Consider the following 14,946-nt stretch of genomic DNA (forward strand, 5'->3'; position numbering starts at 1 on the left):
GTGACAAGTCCAATCTTATGTACGTTGTCCAGCTATTGAGAGTTTAAGGGTACAATGACATGTTGTACCCAGAAGACAGTCACACATCACTACACCCCTTCTTTGGGCTCTTTCATTCTTTCTGCCTTCTCTTCTGCATTGGTCCTTGAACCTTGGAGAAAGCAATACAAACGTCCCACTTAGGGTATGGCTCTTTTATTCATTGTGACCTTGGCCCAGGCCTTGGATTCCATATCTATAAATTCAGTACCTGAAAATAAAAATGACCGCTGAGACCAGTTAAGATAGCTCAAGTTCATGTCCTCTTAAAGTTTATGTTGAAGCCTTAATCCCTAACAAGAAAGTATTAGGTACAGGCTTTAAACAGGAACTAGGCTTAGGTGATGAGGGTAAGACCCCATGGTGGCATAGTGAGTGGGATAGCGGTGATGGTGCACAGCTTTAATCCCAGCAGAAGCAGAGGCAGGTGGACCTCTGAGTTCAGGCCAACCCGGTCTACAAAGTGAGTTCCAGGACAAAAAAAAAAAAAAAAAAAAAAAAACCTGTCTCAGAAAAGAAGAAAAAAAGAAGAAGAGGAGGAGACAGAGGTGAAGGCATCAAAGCTCTCTCTCCTCCGCATGTGAAAAGACAGTGGTCATCTATGTGCCAGGAAGAATGCCTCAGTAGGAACTGGACCTGCTAACAGTTGATCGCAGACATCTGAGACCCCAGAACAGTGAGACACAAATGTCTATGGTTTAAGGCACTCAGTTTATGACATTATGTTATAGTAGTCTGAACTCACTATGGTGTATTATTCCGTACAATCCATGCAATGCCTGGCACACAGTACTGAACAGCAGTTATTTATCATAATAATCCACGTCTCAGCAAACTACATGCACTGCCAGGTCCATCCCTGTATACACTATTTCCTCCACTTTCTTCTCTTTCAACATCTCTGTTCACCTAAATCAGCACTTATGTAAATTATCGAAATTATCTCTAAGAAAGCCAACTATAGTGTCGAATTCCTGCAATCCGCTTCCCAAAGGCTGAGGCAGAAGATTCAATCAGTAAAGTCACGCAAGCAGGAGGACCTGAGTGGATTCCCCAGTACACATGTAAAAGGCCGGGGAGTGCAGCACAAGCTGCAATCCCAGAGCTGGAGAGGAATTGACAGGAAGCCTGGGGCTTGGTGTCCGTGTGCCAAGTTGAATCTGTCAAGTTCCAGGTTCAGCAAGAGACTGTGTCTCAAAACATAAGACAGAAAGCAATTAAGGAAGTCACCTGACATCAACCTCTGGCATTATGGGAGCAAACACACACACACACTCAGAGAGAGAGAGAGACAGAGAGAGTTCCAGACAAGCCTGAGCTACATAAGCCCTGACTCAAAAATGAAAAACAAAACAAACAACAACAACAAAACAGTGGAAATGCTTCAGAGAAAACCTTGGCTAAAGAAAGAGAAGCAGCTGTCTGAGGGTTTGCTACATCCTCCACAAGCTTCCAGACAGCTGCAAGGCTGCACCTCATTCTAAAGACAGGGAGGTCCACACCGGGCAGAAAGAACTAATGGAACACATGGGTGGACAACTTTCTGCTTCCCACAAAGTCAACCTGCCCTCCTTATTCTCATCACCTAAGGGACTCATCCTCCGGGGCTCAACCGCTGACACAGAGCAGTGCCCCAAGTGCAGTAGCAAGCCAGCCAATAACTCTGGGTCTTTTGTTTGTTCCTAATGAACGGGGGGCAGGGCAGGTACTGGGAGCAGCTTTCAGTCCCCCTTAACCATTTGTTGACACCACAGCTGTTCTCCTACCCAAAGCCAAAGGCAATTAATCTCTCAAATGTGTCACAAAGAATACATGAGCAAACAACTGAACTCCAAGGACATTCCTCCGCCATCCAATTCGGCTGCTGTGAAGAAGCTAGAAAAAGGAAGAGATGACTCGTAGTTAAACAAATCATGTTTTCCCTTTACTAATGTCAAGTCTAAAATTTCAGTACTATAGCTATGAGAAATCAAAACAAGACGCAACTTTTTCTATTATACAAAAAAAAAAAACAAAAAAAAAAAACAACTCATTAAAGAAGACTTCAAAAATAAAACAAAGGAATCAATACGGAAAAGCACAAGAGCAGCAGAGGACAACCAGCCCTGAGCTCTGCTACTTAAAAACACAACCCATCGGTGTTTGGTACATTTTCCCCCTGTGTTTTATATAACTGTAATTACAAATTGTAGTAGCTGCAGCCTGTGTCCTTTAAAGTGCGTCAAAAGCATTTCTCTACATTTCTCTTCTTAACTTTGCAGCTACAGAGTAGATGACAGAAAATACCATTTCCTTCCATGACAACTACTACAGTAAAAAGTAACACTACCCTGAAATTCCCGCAGCCACTGAACTAAAATAAGATAGACTAAAATTGCCTAGACTCACAAAGTGGTTAAAAATGTTAACTGGCTCTCAAGTGACAAAGACAGACAGGCAACACTTACTAGAGCCATTTCTGTCTGTTCTGGGCCAGTTTCTTTCTTTCTTTTCTTTTCTTTTTTTGGTTTTTCGGGACAGGCTTTCTCTTCATAGCTGCGCTGGACTTTCTTTGAAGACCAGGCTGGCCTCGAACTCACAGAGATCCATCTGCCCAGTTTCTTTTTTAATGTCACTGATGATATGCACTGTACTCTCACCAACACCCAAAGCCCAGTGTGAGCGGCCATAAAGACATGCTGGTCTTCAGGGGCTGGCCTTCTTCTTCATTGAATAGCCCTACTGTGCAGAATAGTACCTGACACAACACAGACATCTTAAAATGATTGTTGGAATGAAATGAACTACAGACTATTCTGAATACATGGCTATTCAGAGACAGGAAAGATTACTGTGAGTTGAAGTTACCAGGCACAACAAACAATATAACTGGCAGAATTTTATTTTAATAATCGTAAAAACAAGGTGAACCAACAGAGTACTGGGACACTCTACAAGTGAAAGACACAAAGAGGCTGGAAAGAGCTAAGCATTTAGGAGACTTGTATCCTTGCAGAGGACCCACTTCTGGTCTCACCCAGTGACTTACAGCCACCTGTTAACTCAAGTTCTGGGAGATCTGATACTTTCTTGTAGCCACTCTGGGCATATGGTGCACATACAGACAAACAGGCACACATTCACACAAATAAAATAAGGTTATGGGGACTGGGAAGATGGCTCAGTGGTTAGGAGCACTGGTTTTCTTCCAAAAGACCTGGGTTCAATACCCAGTACTTACCTGGCAGCTCGCAAGTATCTGTAACTTCAGTCTCAGGGAATCTGGTGCCTTCTTCTGGCTCCCTTGGGCACCGCACACACATGGTTCACAGACAAACATGTGGGCAAAACACCTGTACATATCTGTGATGATGGTCTGAATGAGAATGGTCCCCTATGGCTCATATATTTGAATGCTTGGTTCCCAGTCAAACTGTTTGGGAAGGATGGGGAGGTGTGGTCTGGTTGGAGGAAATCTTTCACTAGGGGTGGGTTCTGAGGTTTCCCAATTAGCTCTCTCCTTCTCTTCTGCCCGTCTCTCCCTCCCTCCTTCTTCTGGACTAAGATATAAGCTCTCCGTTACTGCTCAGTGCCATGCAAGCCTGTCTGCCCCCATGCTCCCACCACGATGGCCGTGGACCCTAGCCCTCCAGAACCGTGAGCCCCAAGGTTACTGCTTTCTTTTATAGGTTGCCTTGCTCACGGTGTTTTTGTCACAGCAACTGAAATGTAAGTAAGACAACAAAAAATTAGGAATTTATTTGAAAAATAAACTTTAAAAAAAGGAAAAAAAAACATAAGCGAAGAATCGTCCTTATAGCTTGAAGCGCAACGCAGCACTCCAAGTTCCGCTGTGCACAGTGATGAGGGTGAAATGCAATGCAGGGCACATAATCAATACCATCAGAGAGCCAAGAAACCTGAAACACCACAACAGGAAAAAAAAAAAAAAAAAACACTGCTTCCTGGGACATCAGAAACAGAACGATCTTGGTGGACCATGGAAAGAAGCAAAGACTCAGTAAATTAATGCTTTGGCTCCCATACAGTGGATAGAGTCCTTGCTGATCAGAGTGTAAAAGGACATGCTTACCGAACTTTTCTGCACCTCTTCATAGGCCAGTGAAGACACATGCATATACAGGGAACAGGACAGGAGCCTACCACAGAGGGCCTCTGAAAGACCTTACCCACAAGGTATTAAAACAGATGCTGAGATTCATAGCCAAACTTTGGGCAGAGTGCAGGGAATCTTATGAAAGAAGGGGAAGATAGAAAGACCAGGAGCGGACTGGAGCTCCACAAGAAGAGCAAATAAACCAAAAAATCTGGGCACAGGGGTCTTTTCTGAGACTGATACTCCAAACAAGGACCATTCATGGAGATAACCTAGAACCCCTACACAAATATAGCCTATGGCAGCTCGGTGTCTAAATTGGTTCCCTAGTAAGGGGAACAGCGACCATCTCTGACGTGGCTGGTTCTTTGATCACCTCCTCCTGAGGGGGGAGCAGTCTTACCAGGCCACAGAGGAAGACAATGCAGCCAGTCCTGATGAGACCTGATAGGCTAGGGTCAGATGTGAGGAGAAGAAGACCTCCTCTATCAGAGGACTGGAGGAGGGGCATGGGAAGAGAAAAGAGAGGAAGGATGGGACTGGGAGGGGATGAGGGGGAGGCTATAGCTGGGATACAAAAATGAATAAATTGTAATTAATAAAAAATAAAAATAATAAATCTGCTGACAGTCAAAACAATAAAAGATACATGCATATAGTGCTGGAATTTGGAGGGCATGGGCAAAGATTTAAAATTTGCACTCAACCCTAAAGTCATCACACTCACAGACCTGATTCAAAACACCTTAAGAGAGAATCTGCCTCCCATCCCTAGGATGTCCTCAGCCAACTGTACATTCTAACTTCACATATTTTTTCTTTCAACCCACTTGTGCTTTGAAAGAATTCGAAGGATTTCCGAAGAAGGAATTTGTTAATATTGTGTCTCTAACAGCTGCTAGTACTATATCCACAGTGTCTTATAAGCAGAAAGCAAGCTTGTGCATCTGCTTCCTTTCAGAAAACTGACTTAGGGCTCCCCTTTGGGACTGCCTTGAGAGCACCTTCCACAGAGCCTAGCAGACGGACCACTTGAGTTAATTAAACTTGAGTTTAATACTGCAATTATTTAATGACTAAGATATCTCTAGCAACTACCCATTGGTCTCCTTGGCTGTAGCAGGACCTAAAACAAGACATTTGGAGATGAGCAGCTAATGTTTTGGGATCAGATGTCTGAACAAGCAAGTAATCAAAAGGAATTAGAGCTTCATAAAAAAGCTGGGGCTGTATGATCAAGGCCTTAAATTCAATCTCCAGTACCTCAATCAATCATACAGGCCATTCTAAAACATTTTTCAGGAGTCAAAATAAATGAAAGATCTGGAATATTTGGTTAGAAATTTCTCTACGTTTTATCTCACAAACTGTCTTCAAGGCTATAAACTGTTGTTTTAGTTCTAAATGAACACACTGCTCTGGAACACCAAAAGTTCTGGAAAGTTACTGAATTGCTACATAATCACTGAAAAAGGAGATGAGGCATAACCTTTGTAAAGCTGGATCACACCCACCATTAACCCCAAAAAACAAAAATTATATTTACAAACAGCACATCTTTGAGCACTTGATAATACTACCAAACTGATTCATAAGAAGAATTTCCACTGTCAAATACAATAAACAAGTAACCAAAGACTGGATTACCAGGCTAGAGAGACTTTCAAGTTTAAGATGCTTGAGGTACCAAGCAATAACATACTCTTAAGTTGTCAAAATTAAATGAATTAGTTCATATGAAGTTGCCATAAAGAGCCCAGCAAAGGGTAATTGCATGAAATGTTTGATACTGTGTTAGACACTGCTTCTATTTATTTATTTATTTATTTATTTATTTATTATTTAAACAGAGTCTCACTGCGTAACCGTGGCATGCCTTGAATTTGTCATATAACCTAAGCCGGACTTGAATTGTCAGTGATCCTCCTGCCTCTGCCCCTCAAGTTACGGGCATATGCCACCATATCCAACTTGGAACTAGTAATTGTTGTTGTTTCAGGGTCTCACTCTGCCCCAGCATGACCTGGAACTCACTGTGTATCTCTGGATGGCTTAGAACTCCCATTGATTCTTCTGCCTCAGCCTCCACAGTGTTGGACCTGTAAGCGTGAGTCACAGCAGGCTACAGCTAGCATTTTTTTTTTAAGTGAAAACAGTGCATAGTGGCACCAACTGAGAAGCATAATCCTAAAAATTAAAAAGACAGAGTTTTCACCTGTGAAGGCGACACGTTTTTTTAAGGGCATATTTTATTTTTACTTATGCAGGAAGGAGCTGTGGGCGAGTATGAGGGCAGGTGCCTGCAGAGTTCAGAAGACCGTGTCCGATCCCCGGAAGCTGGAGTCGCAGGCTGTTTGAGCCATCGTCCTGGGTGCTGTGAACAGAACTTGGGTCCTCTGCCACAGTACACCTTCGTAATCATCGATCCATCTCTCCAACCCCAGGACTACAGCTTTAAGGTATATGTAAGTTTCCCATATAATGGGAAACCCCTTACTTTAAGACAAAAGCTTCACCCCAGCTCCTTCATCTCTGCTATCAGTCCTGGACTATAAATGTGGACTGTACTTCCTATGTAATGCAAGTAAATCTCACCCCTTAATAGCAAGAACTCCATCAAATAAACCCCTCTTGAAGGGCAAAATCAGAGACAAGGGTCTATGGAGCCTTTAACATTTTCCGCTTTTGCTAACAAATCCCCAAGTAGAAACTCATCCCTGAAGTCAACTGTAAAATGTTTCTCCAGTAAAAACTGCAGACTTTCATGTGAACAAATCTCTTCAACAATAGGGAGTTGTTCTAGCCTGTGAATAGAACAATGTCAGTGTGAGCCTCACAGTGGGAGCTGGACATTCCTGACACTCCTGTCTCCTGGCTAGCCCCTGGCCATCTCTATCTCCCAACTGCGTTTGGTTTTGAAATAACTTTCAGGCAAAACATACGCTCACCCAGTATATGCTAAGCCTCATCCTTACCACAGAGGCCTGTTTGCAACACTTCTGCACCAGGCTCCCTCTTTTTGACTACTACCACTCGCAACACCCCACTAGAGTAAGCCTCAAACACAAAAACGCTTTGTTTTCTTGTCTGACCACCCCCACCCCCACTCCCAACGGTGCCTTGGTGTATTAATTTGTATTTTTTGGAAAGCAGCACGGACAGTAACAAACCCAAGGAACAAATGATCCAAGGGTCGAAGAGTGAGTGGTCTGGGCTGGATTACCTGTGAGTAAGGAGTGATGCCTTAGGCAACCTTTTAAGTTTGGCACTTGTTTGGCCGGCAGTCTTGAAAGTAAAACACTATTAATTAGCCTCTGGAAAAAACGCGTTCACAAACCCACTTCACGGAACTGTTTTAAGGACTGAGATAACAGCTTCAAAGTGCCATGGGATATTTTTTTATAGAAAGTAAGAGCAAAGTAAACTTACAGTGATTATGCCTAACGGACCAGGGAAATACTGTCTTCCAGGAATCCCATTGGAAAGAGAAGGAGCAAAACTTTGAAGTTTAGCAGTGTGTCGGGATCAAAATGACCCAGACGCTATTTGGGGCTAAAAGTCTCCACCAGCCGCAACAAAAGGACTCATCCCCGTGCAGTTCTACCTCTGCGACGGATGGCCGGCCTTGCCCAGTTCAGCTCCTTTGTTGACCCCCAAGCAGCTCCCGGGAGGACAGGCCTCTGGAGCTCCGCTAGGCTGGAGCCGCTCTTGGTCCTCGACTTCTGGGCACCACGCTGCTGATGGGAGGTAGTCTCCATCAAGTTTTCGAGCCCGTGAAGCAGCCGCCACGGGCCTTCCAGAGGGCCGTGTCCCTGTCCGGGACAAGCCTCATCCACGCGGGTCAGCCGGAGCCCGACCCGACCCCACTGAGCCGCGCCCGCCACGCTCCCGCAGAGGCCACCCCTCATCCCCTCGGCCGGACCTGGAGTCCTGGGAGCCGAAACCGCTATTCCACCGCAGCCCAGGCCGCTCAGTTCCCATCGCCGCGGACCTCACTTCCCGGCGACGGAGAAGCGTCAACTCACCCCTGAAGAGCAGCAACAGGAAGAAGTCGGGCAGCCGCGCGCACAGCCGAAGTCGCAGCCGCCGGCTCAGCGCCATGTCGAGGGTAATGTGAGGGGCTCAGGCTTGCAGCGGAGGACCGGCCTCGTGCGCATGCGCCCAGCCTGCTTGGACCCTGCGACCCGCCTCCAGTTTCCATAGCGACCACACGGCCCGGCTGAGCCGGCACCATAGTGACCGAAGAAGCGCAAGTCTGGTTGCTATGGATGCAAGGATGCTAAAGGCTTGCAGGTGACATCTCTGTCAATGAATTTAGAGGGACGAGGATTAAAAAGCGTGTCTGGGAGGGTGGCGGGGTGGATTTATGAAACTCTAGATTATCCCTACAGAACTAAGAAGGATTACTCCATTAAAATTTAGGAAATGATGGGGATGGAGAGATGGCTCAGCAGTTAAGGGCACCTGTTGCTCTTGCAGAGAACCGAAATTCCGTTCCCAACACTCATATTGTGGCTCAAAACCATCTGTAACCACAGTTACAGGCGATCTGACACTGTCTTCTGACCCCTGAGGGCACCAGGCCAGGCATGTGGTGCACATACATACATGCAAGCAAAACACTCTTACACATGAAATTAAATAAATCATTTTTTAAGGAAATGGCTATTGTTTTACAAGCAAATGTATTACCGAGTAATTTTTGAAACAGCAGTGTTCTCACTGTTGTAAGGCCCCCAATTTCGTAAGTAATGAAAGGAGAAAGTGCTGAAATCCGCATAAAACATTAGCAAGACATACCCAAATCAATAAGTTGCTGTAAAAGTATAATTCATTTCTCTGGTAGACCTAAGCACAGTAGTGTACCAAATAGTTTATCCTACACAAAAGAAGGGTAATTCATGTCACTGAATTTATTTATTTATTTATTTATTTATTTATTTATTTATTTATTTTACAGAGCCTTATTTATGTAGCCCTGGCCACCCTGGAACTTGCTTTATAGACCAGGCTGGCCTCAAACTCACATAAATCCAACTACCTCTACCTCCAAGTGTTAATATTAAAGGTAAGCACCACCTTGCCTGGATTTTCTTAATTGTTTTTTTTTTTTTTAGTTTTTTTTTAATTATATGTAAGTGTATATGTCTGCACGTGGGTGTCTGCAGGTAAGCGTGGGTGCCTGGAGAGGCCAGAGGTGCAGCAGGTGGTGTGAGCTGCCTGGCATGGTGCTGAGAACTGAACATGGGTCCTTTGAACGAGCAGCAAGGGTTCTCACCTGCTGAGCCATGTCTCCAGCCCTCTTTTTCACTTTGAAATGGTTTGTTGTTATTTATTATCATCATTAATACGGTTATTATTTGTCTGTGAGTACTGAGCACGTGATGGGAGGGTACGTGCCACAGTTTGTGTGTGGAAGCCAGAGGACAGCTCTGTAAGGTTGACCTTCTCCTTGCAGCTTTACACAGATTCCGGAGATCACACCGAGGCTCACAGGCTTTACTAGCAAGTGCCTTCACCCACTGAGCCATTCCACTAGCCTTGCTCTGAATTCTGAATAGTATGAAACGATAAGGAAGAAAAATGCAACAAGATCTTATAATCAGATGATGAGAAGGAGAAAAATGAACTGGAGCTGGGTTGTGGTGTTAGATATCTTTAATCCCAGCACTTTGGAAGCAGAGGCAAGCAGATCTCTGAGTTTGAGGCCAGCCTGGTCTACAGAATGAGTTTAGGAGAGCCAGACTATTCAAAGAAACTCTGTCTCAAAGAAAGAGAAAGAAAGAAAGAAAGAAAGAAAGAAAGAAAGAAAGAAAGAAAGAAAGAAAGAAAGAAAGAAAGAAAGAAAGAAATTATACCTACAGGTGCCAGAGAATTTGAAGCATCATTTAATAGAATGTAAAAACTTTTAAGAAAAGTTGTCACTGTGTTGAATATAGAAAGAGCATCCCTAAGGTTTCAGAAACAACACAGTTAAAACAGAATTCTGAGCCTATTAGTAAAATGTGTCAGTGTTTCCAACAACCAATATTGTTATTCAATTTGCAACATAGGAATATTTCAAGAAATTTGAAAGAGAAGGGTCATCGCCAAGCATGTTTCAAGTTTCATCACTGTATGGTCATCAGAATACATTTTATAAATGCTCAAACTTCTATAAATGTGAATTGATTACCACAATCACAGGGGGGAAAAACTAATCTCAAAAGTCAGGATAAAATTTTTAAATGACCTATTATGACCCTACTTGTCTTTTCATTCCTTCCATTTCATGTATCTAAGTCATAAATAAATGTGTGTAAGTCATGTTTTACATGGTGGCCTCTCTCCCTGCTTTAAACACAAAACAAAGTAGAGTTTCCTGGGATTTTCCTTAATCCTAATTGTCTTTTCCCTGCTCTCTTTATTCCTCTGCTCACATGCTCAATCATATTTACCTAACTGAAAAAAAAACAACATTCTGATTACTTGGGGAATGTGAGATGATATCTGACTGTGGACAGAGTACCGTTATTTAGAAACCAATGCTTCCTTTCTTCTGCTGAATTCCTGTGTTTGCATTATGAAATGGCTCTTTCTGTTAAATACCCTTCTGTTTTAGAGTCTCTTTTGAAATTCAGGCAGAGATTACAAAGAAAGGCTTCATGAATATTCCATAAAGGGCAGAGGTTCCTGGAAGAGAGGGTGGCAGGTGCTTCATTGTGAAGAACTGACTTTCCTCCACACTAGAGTTCCCACGTCACTAATCGCGGCTAAAATGATGCTCTAACACCTTTGTAATGTGGTCTGTTCTTCCTGGAGAATTTGAACTCTGGTTACCAAGGAATAATCTTCAGTGAAGTCAAAAGCAATGTTCTGGAAGTGTTTGGTAAATAGAGCTGGGAGTCTGTGCCTTTAACCACAATCCACCTGAATGTGTTCATTCTAGTGTGGGTCCTGTTAGAGAGATTTTTTTTTTTTTTTTTTTTTTTGGTTTTTCGGGGCAGTGTTTCTCTGTTTAGCCCTGTCCTGCAACTCTCTTTATGAACCAGGCTGGCCTCAAACTCTTAGATCCAACTGCCTCTGCCTTCTAACCACTGGGATTAAAGGTTTGTGCTATCTCTGCTCAGCTGAGAGATGCATTTCTTAAAAGAACTAAAGCAATTAAATCTGCATGAGCTGAACTTAAAAGTTTTACAATACTGCCCAACACAAAGAGCAAATTAAGAGGCAAAGCATGGTTTTCTTGTGTGATTTGCCTCTGAGCAGAGCGGGGCTATCTGATTATTTATGCTTATCTAAGGCTTGGATTAGTTATCTTAAAACAGGGACCCCCACTACTCATCCCAATGAGCAGATTGCCTGAGATTAAATACCTGAAACACGGTTCATGAAGCTCAATCTGCATTGGCTGATCAAAGTTCTCCTCTTTCTCACTATCATGCTTCTAATTGGGTAAAAATGGCTTCAGTATTCTGCCTGAGCCTTCATAAATAAAATACCCCCAGCCTGCAGAGAAGTCAGAGGGAATGAAAAGCAAAGAAGAGCTTTACAAAGATGTTTGATTTTTTTTTTTCTTATACTTCATTACTTCTGTGATAATTTGAGAAAAAAACTCAAGGTCTCAAACTTACCATGGAGACCAGGCTGGCCTCAAATTCACAAAGATTTGCTTGCATCTGCCTCCAAAGTCCTAAATTAATGTCATTTGCCACAACACCAGCTGATACTGTTCTTTAAAAGACAAAAACACAATCATAATTTTGTTTTAAATAACACCTAAATAATCACCTAAGACCAGCTTTCCCAGCATGAGGGAAGAAGGGATCCTTCTCTTTACTGGGAGTCTTGACCCCAAAGCATTTCTCTGCAAAGCTTTCTGGGAGCTTGGTTATATGTTTATTGCTGTTTCTCGTTCCTTTCAACTCCTCTCTTTGCAATATTTTCCACTACATTTATCTACATTTTATCCTAACTATCATCCTCTTATCTTTTCTTCAAAGTAGTGCTTTAATTTTACTCACAGAAGATTCTCCCTCTGCCATCGATCTAATGAAATCGTTGTAGGTACATCTTCCTTCTCCTCCAATAAAACGTGCTGTAGATCACTTGATTTGCACAGTCCTCTCTGTGATTCAGTTGAAAAAGGTCACACTGATATCAAATTTTTCTCAAGTGACTTCCTACAGTGAGGCCTTCAGCAGCAGCTACTTAATAAACTTTTCACAGGGGAACTGGATAAGCATGTAGCTCGGTTGACAGAGCACTTGGCCAGCATGTGTGAGGCTCTGGGTTTGACCCCAAGTATGCATAAAGAGGCTTGGAAACACATACCTGTAATAGCAGCACATAGGAACTAGAGACAGTAGGATCAGAAATTTAAGTTCATCCTCAACTACGGAGCCAGTTCATGGCCAGCCTAAGCTACATAAAACTCGATCTAAATTTTTAAAACAAAAATAAACAAAATCATCTCCTGGGGTCCTGAGTGTAGGTGTTTGTGTGTGTGTGTCTTCATGTACTCATATTTTGTGTACCAGGGACTGTGCTAGAGCAGGGGTTAAAGTATCTGGGGCTCTTTACTCCCCAGTACACATTAAAACACAACTCCACCGGAAATACTGAGGAGCCTCCAGGACAGCCTGAGCCACCTTGGAACAAAGCCAGAAGCAACTTTGGCTCCTGAGGCACAGGGTAGATCCACCTCCTGTTGCAGTGTCCCTAACCTGTGGCACTTACGCTATGGTTGTATGCCTCCGGCAAACTGCAATTGCTTTGTTTACAGATTAGAGATATTTTTATCCCAGCCCTCCAATTAGAGGTAATTTTCATTTCACACAAATTGCACCACAGAGTGTTTGCTTCCTCAAGGCACCAGGGAGAAACCAGAAGCCTTCATTGTCATTCTCCCTTTGCTGGGGGGAACTTGTGCCCTAATACAGACCCTGCTAGACCCGATCTGGTGTTTCAGGCCTTTGCAATGAGCAAATTCTTCCAAAGAGTAGTGGCTGAGTTACTGCTCAGACCTTCCCAGGGTTGGGTAAGGAAATTTCTCTGCAGTTGACATTGTACAGAGTCTAGATACTATGTTCTTGGAATGGAAGTGGAGGTGATTTGATTCTATTTCCTGGGTCACCTACGTGAGAGAAGAAGTCCCTGAAAGTCCAGATATTATTCAGTTCCACAGGTCTTAAGACAATGAGTGAAGGGTGCTAGCTAATACTCTGCAGTTTCTCTTTTATTGCATGGCACTCTGGTCCCATAAAATGTAGGATTAAAAGGAGTGGATGTATTTGGTATCAGAGTGAGGGCATGGCTGTTAGCATAGAGGCTGTCCCTCTAGCTTTGTACAGGTAGGCCCGCTAGCCTGCCTTTCAGGCCTCTGCCACTGCCAAGTGTGAGCCTGAACGCCCCCCCTTCCCCAGCCTCCCTAGCTCTCTTACTCTTCTTCTCTTATACTGTCTCTCTGTCATAGGTGCCCTTCCTTTTCGCTCCCCCTTCTCCCTTTCCCACAATAAACCTCGTTTATACCAAATATATTGCGGTGGCATATTAATCATTACTGTAACAATGGGGATGACACAGCCTGTTAAGCCTATCACAGTGAGAATTTACCCCAGTCACTCAAGGAATAAGGAAAAGGCTAGTAAAGAGTAGCCCAAACCCAGTTCTGACTAAGGCCCAAAGAGAAACCAGCCTCAAATGTTAGCAGCTTATATAGGTCTCAGGTTTTAACCATCCACACACACTGTCATCTTTAAATATCTTTCAGGTTCCCCCCACACACACCCCAAGTTATACTTTGAGCAATCAGACAGAAACAGGAGACTGTAAGTCTGGCCATTTTGTCAAGTAAGAGATTAACCCTGCAAAGATATTGTCCAATTATTTTTGAAGTAAGCCAGTGTTGCTCTTTTCCAGTCATTGTGACTCAGGGTCACCTTGCCCACCTGACAGAAAAATTTGTCTCTTGATTCTTGATAATTGAGTGGGACTTAATGGCAGCTGTGATCCTGGAACTACTAGTCAAAGCATGTTATTCAATATGGGAACGGGCCTGACTGCCAATTATAAGCCAAGATTGTCTCTTTTTGTTATGAGGAAGAGGGTCTACTTGGTGGTGATCTTGTTTTGTTTTGTTTCAAGACAGGGCTTCTCTGTGTGGTCCTGGTTGTCCTGGAACTCTGTCTGTAGCCAAGTGGTCTCAAACCCACAGAGATCTACCTGCCTGTCTCCTGAGTGTTGGGATTAATGGTGTGTGCCCCCAACACCCTGCTAATGGTGGCAATCTTAGTGAACAAATCTTAATAGAAATGCTTTTCAGCCCCCTAAGCTTCAAGTATGTTTTTGTTTTGTTTTGTTTGGGTTTTTTAATTTTTGTTTTATTTATTTATTTATGTAGAGACAGAGTTTCTCTGTGTAGCCTTGGCTGTCCTGGACTCACTTTGTAGACCAGGCTGGCCTTGAACTCAGAGACCCGCCTCTGCCTCCCAAGTGCTGGGGTCACAGATGTAAGCCACTGCCACCCTACTCAAGCTTCAACTAAATTTTGCCAAAAGGTACAAAATTTCCTTCCAACAAGCCTGATTGGTATGTGACTTACTGGTTACTTACTATGTTATTGGCTAGTATGTTAAGTTCTACTGGAGGCAGTGCTCTTCTCTAGCTACATTCTATTTTGTGTGACCTAGTAGTTCCTAAGCAAGTTAAATCCATCAAAACATCAATCTATTACCCTCAGTTTCTCCCTCATTAGGGATAGGAAGCAGCCTAAAATCTTCTAATACTAATATTTCAGCAAACAATCCTTGAACTTCTTGTCACAGACTAAT

At 43.3% G+C, this 14,946-nt stretch overlaps 1 protein-coding gene across 1 annotated transcript in view; it reads right to left on the bottom strand.

The window, feature by feature from the left end:
* Window positions 1–8,313, bottom strand: part of Jam3 (junctional adhesion molecule 3) — a 58,814-nt gene extending 50,501 nt beyond the window's left edge. Inside the window, exon 1 of the mRNA XM_060371136.1 lies at window positions 8,161–8,313. Coding sequence (XP_060227119.1) covers window positions 8,161–8,236 — 76 coding nt within the window. The 5' untranslated portion in view covers window positions 8,237–8,313. The remainder of the gene's footprint in view (window positions 1–8,160) is intronic.
* Between the last annotated feature and the right edge of the window lie 6,633 nt (window positions 8,314–14,946).

The sequence above is a fragment of the Meriones unguiculatus genome, chromosome 1 (assembly GCF_030254825.1).
Source record: "Meriones unguiculatus strain TT.TT164.6M chromosome 1, Bangor_MerUng_6.1, whole genome shotgun sequence".
Taxonomy (NCBI): domain Eukaryota; kingdom Metazoa; phylum Chordata; class Mammalia; order Rodentia; family Muridae; genus Meriones; species Meriones unguiculatus.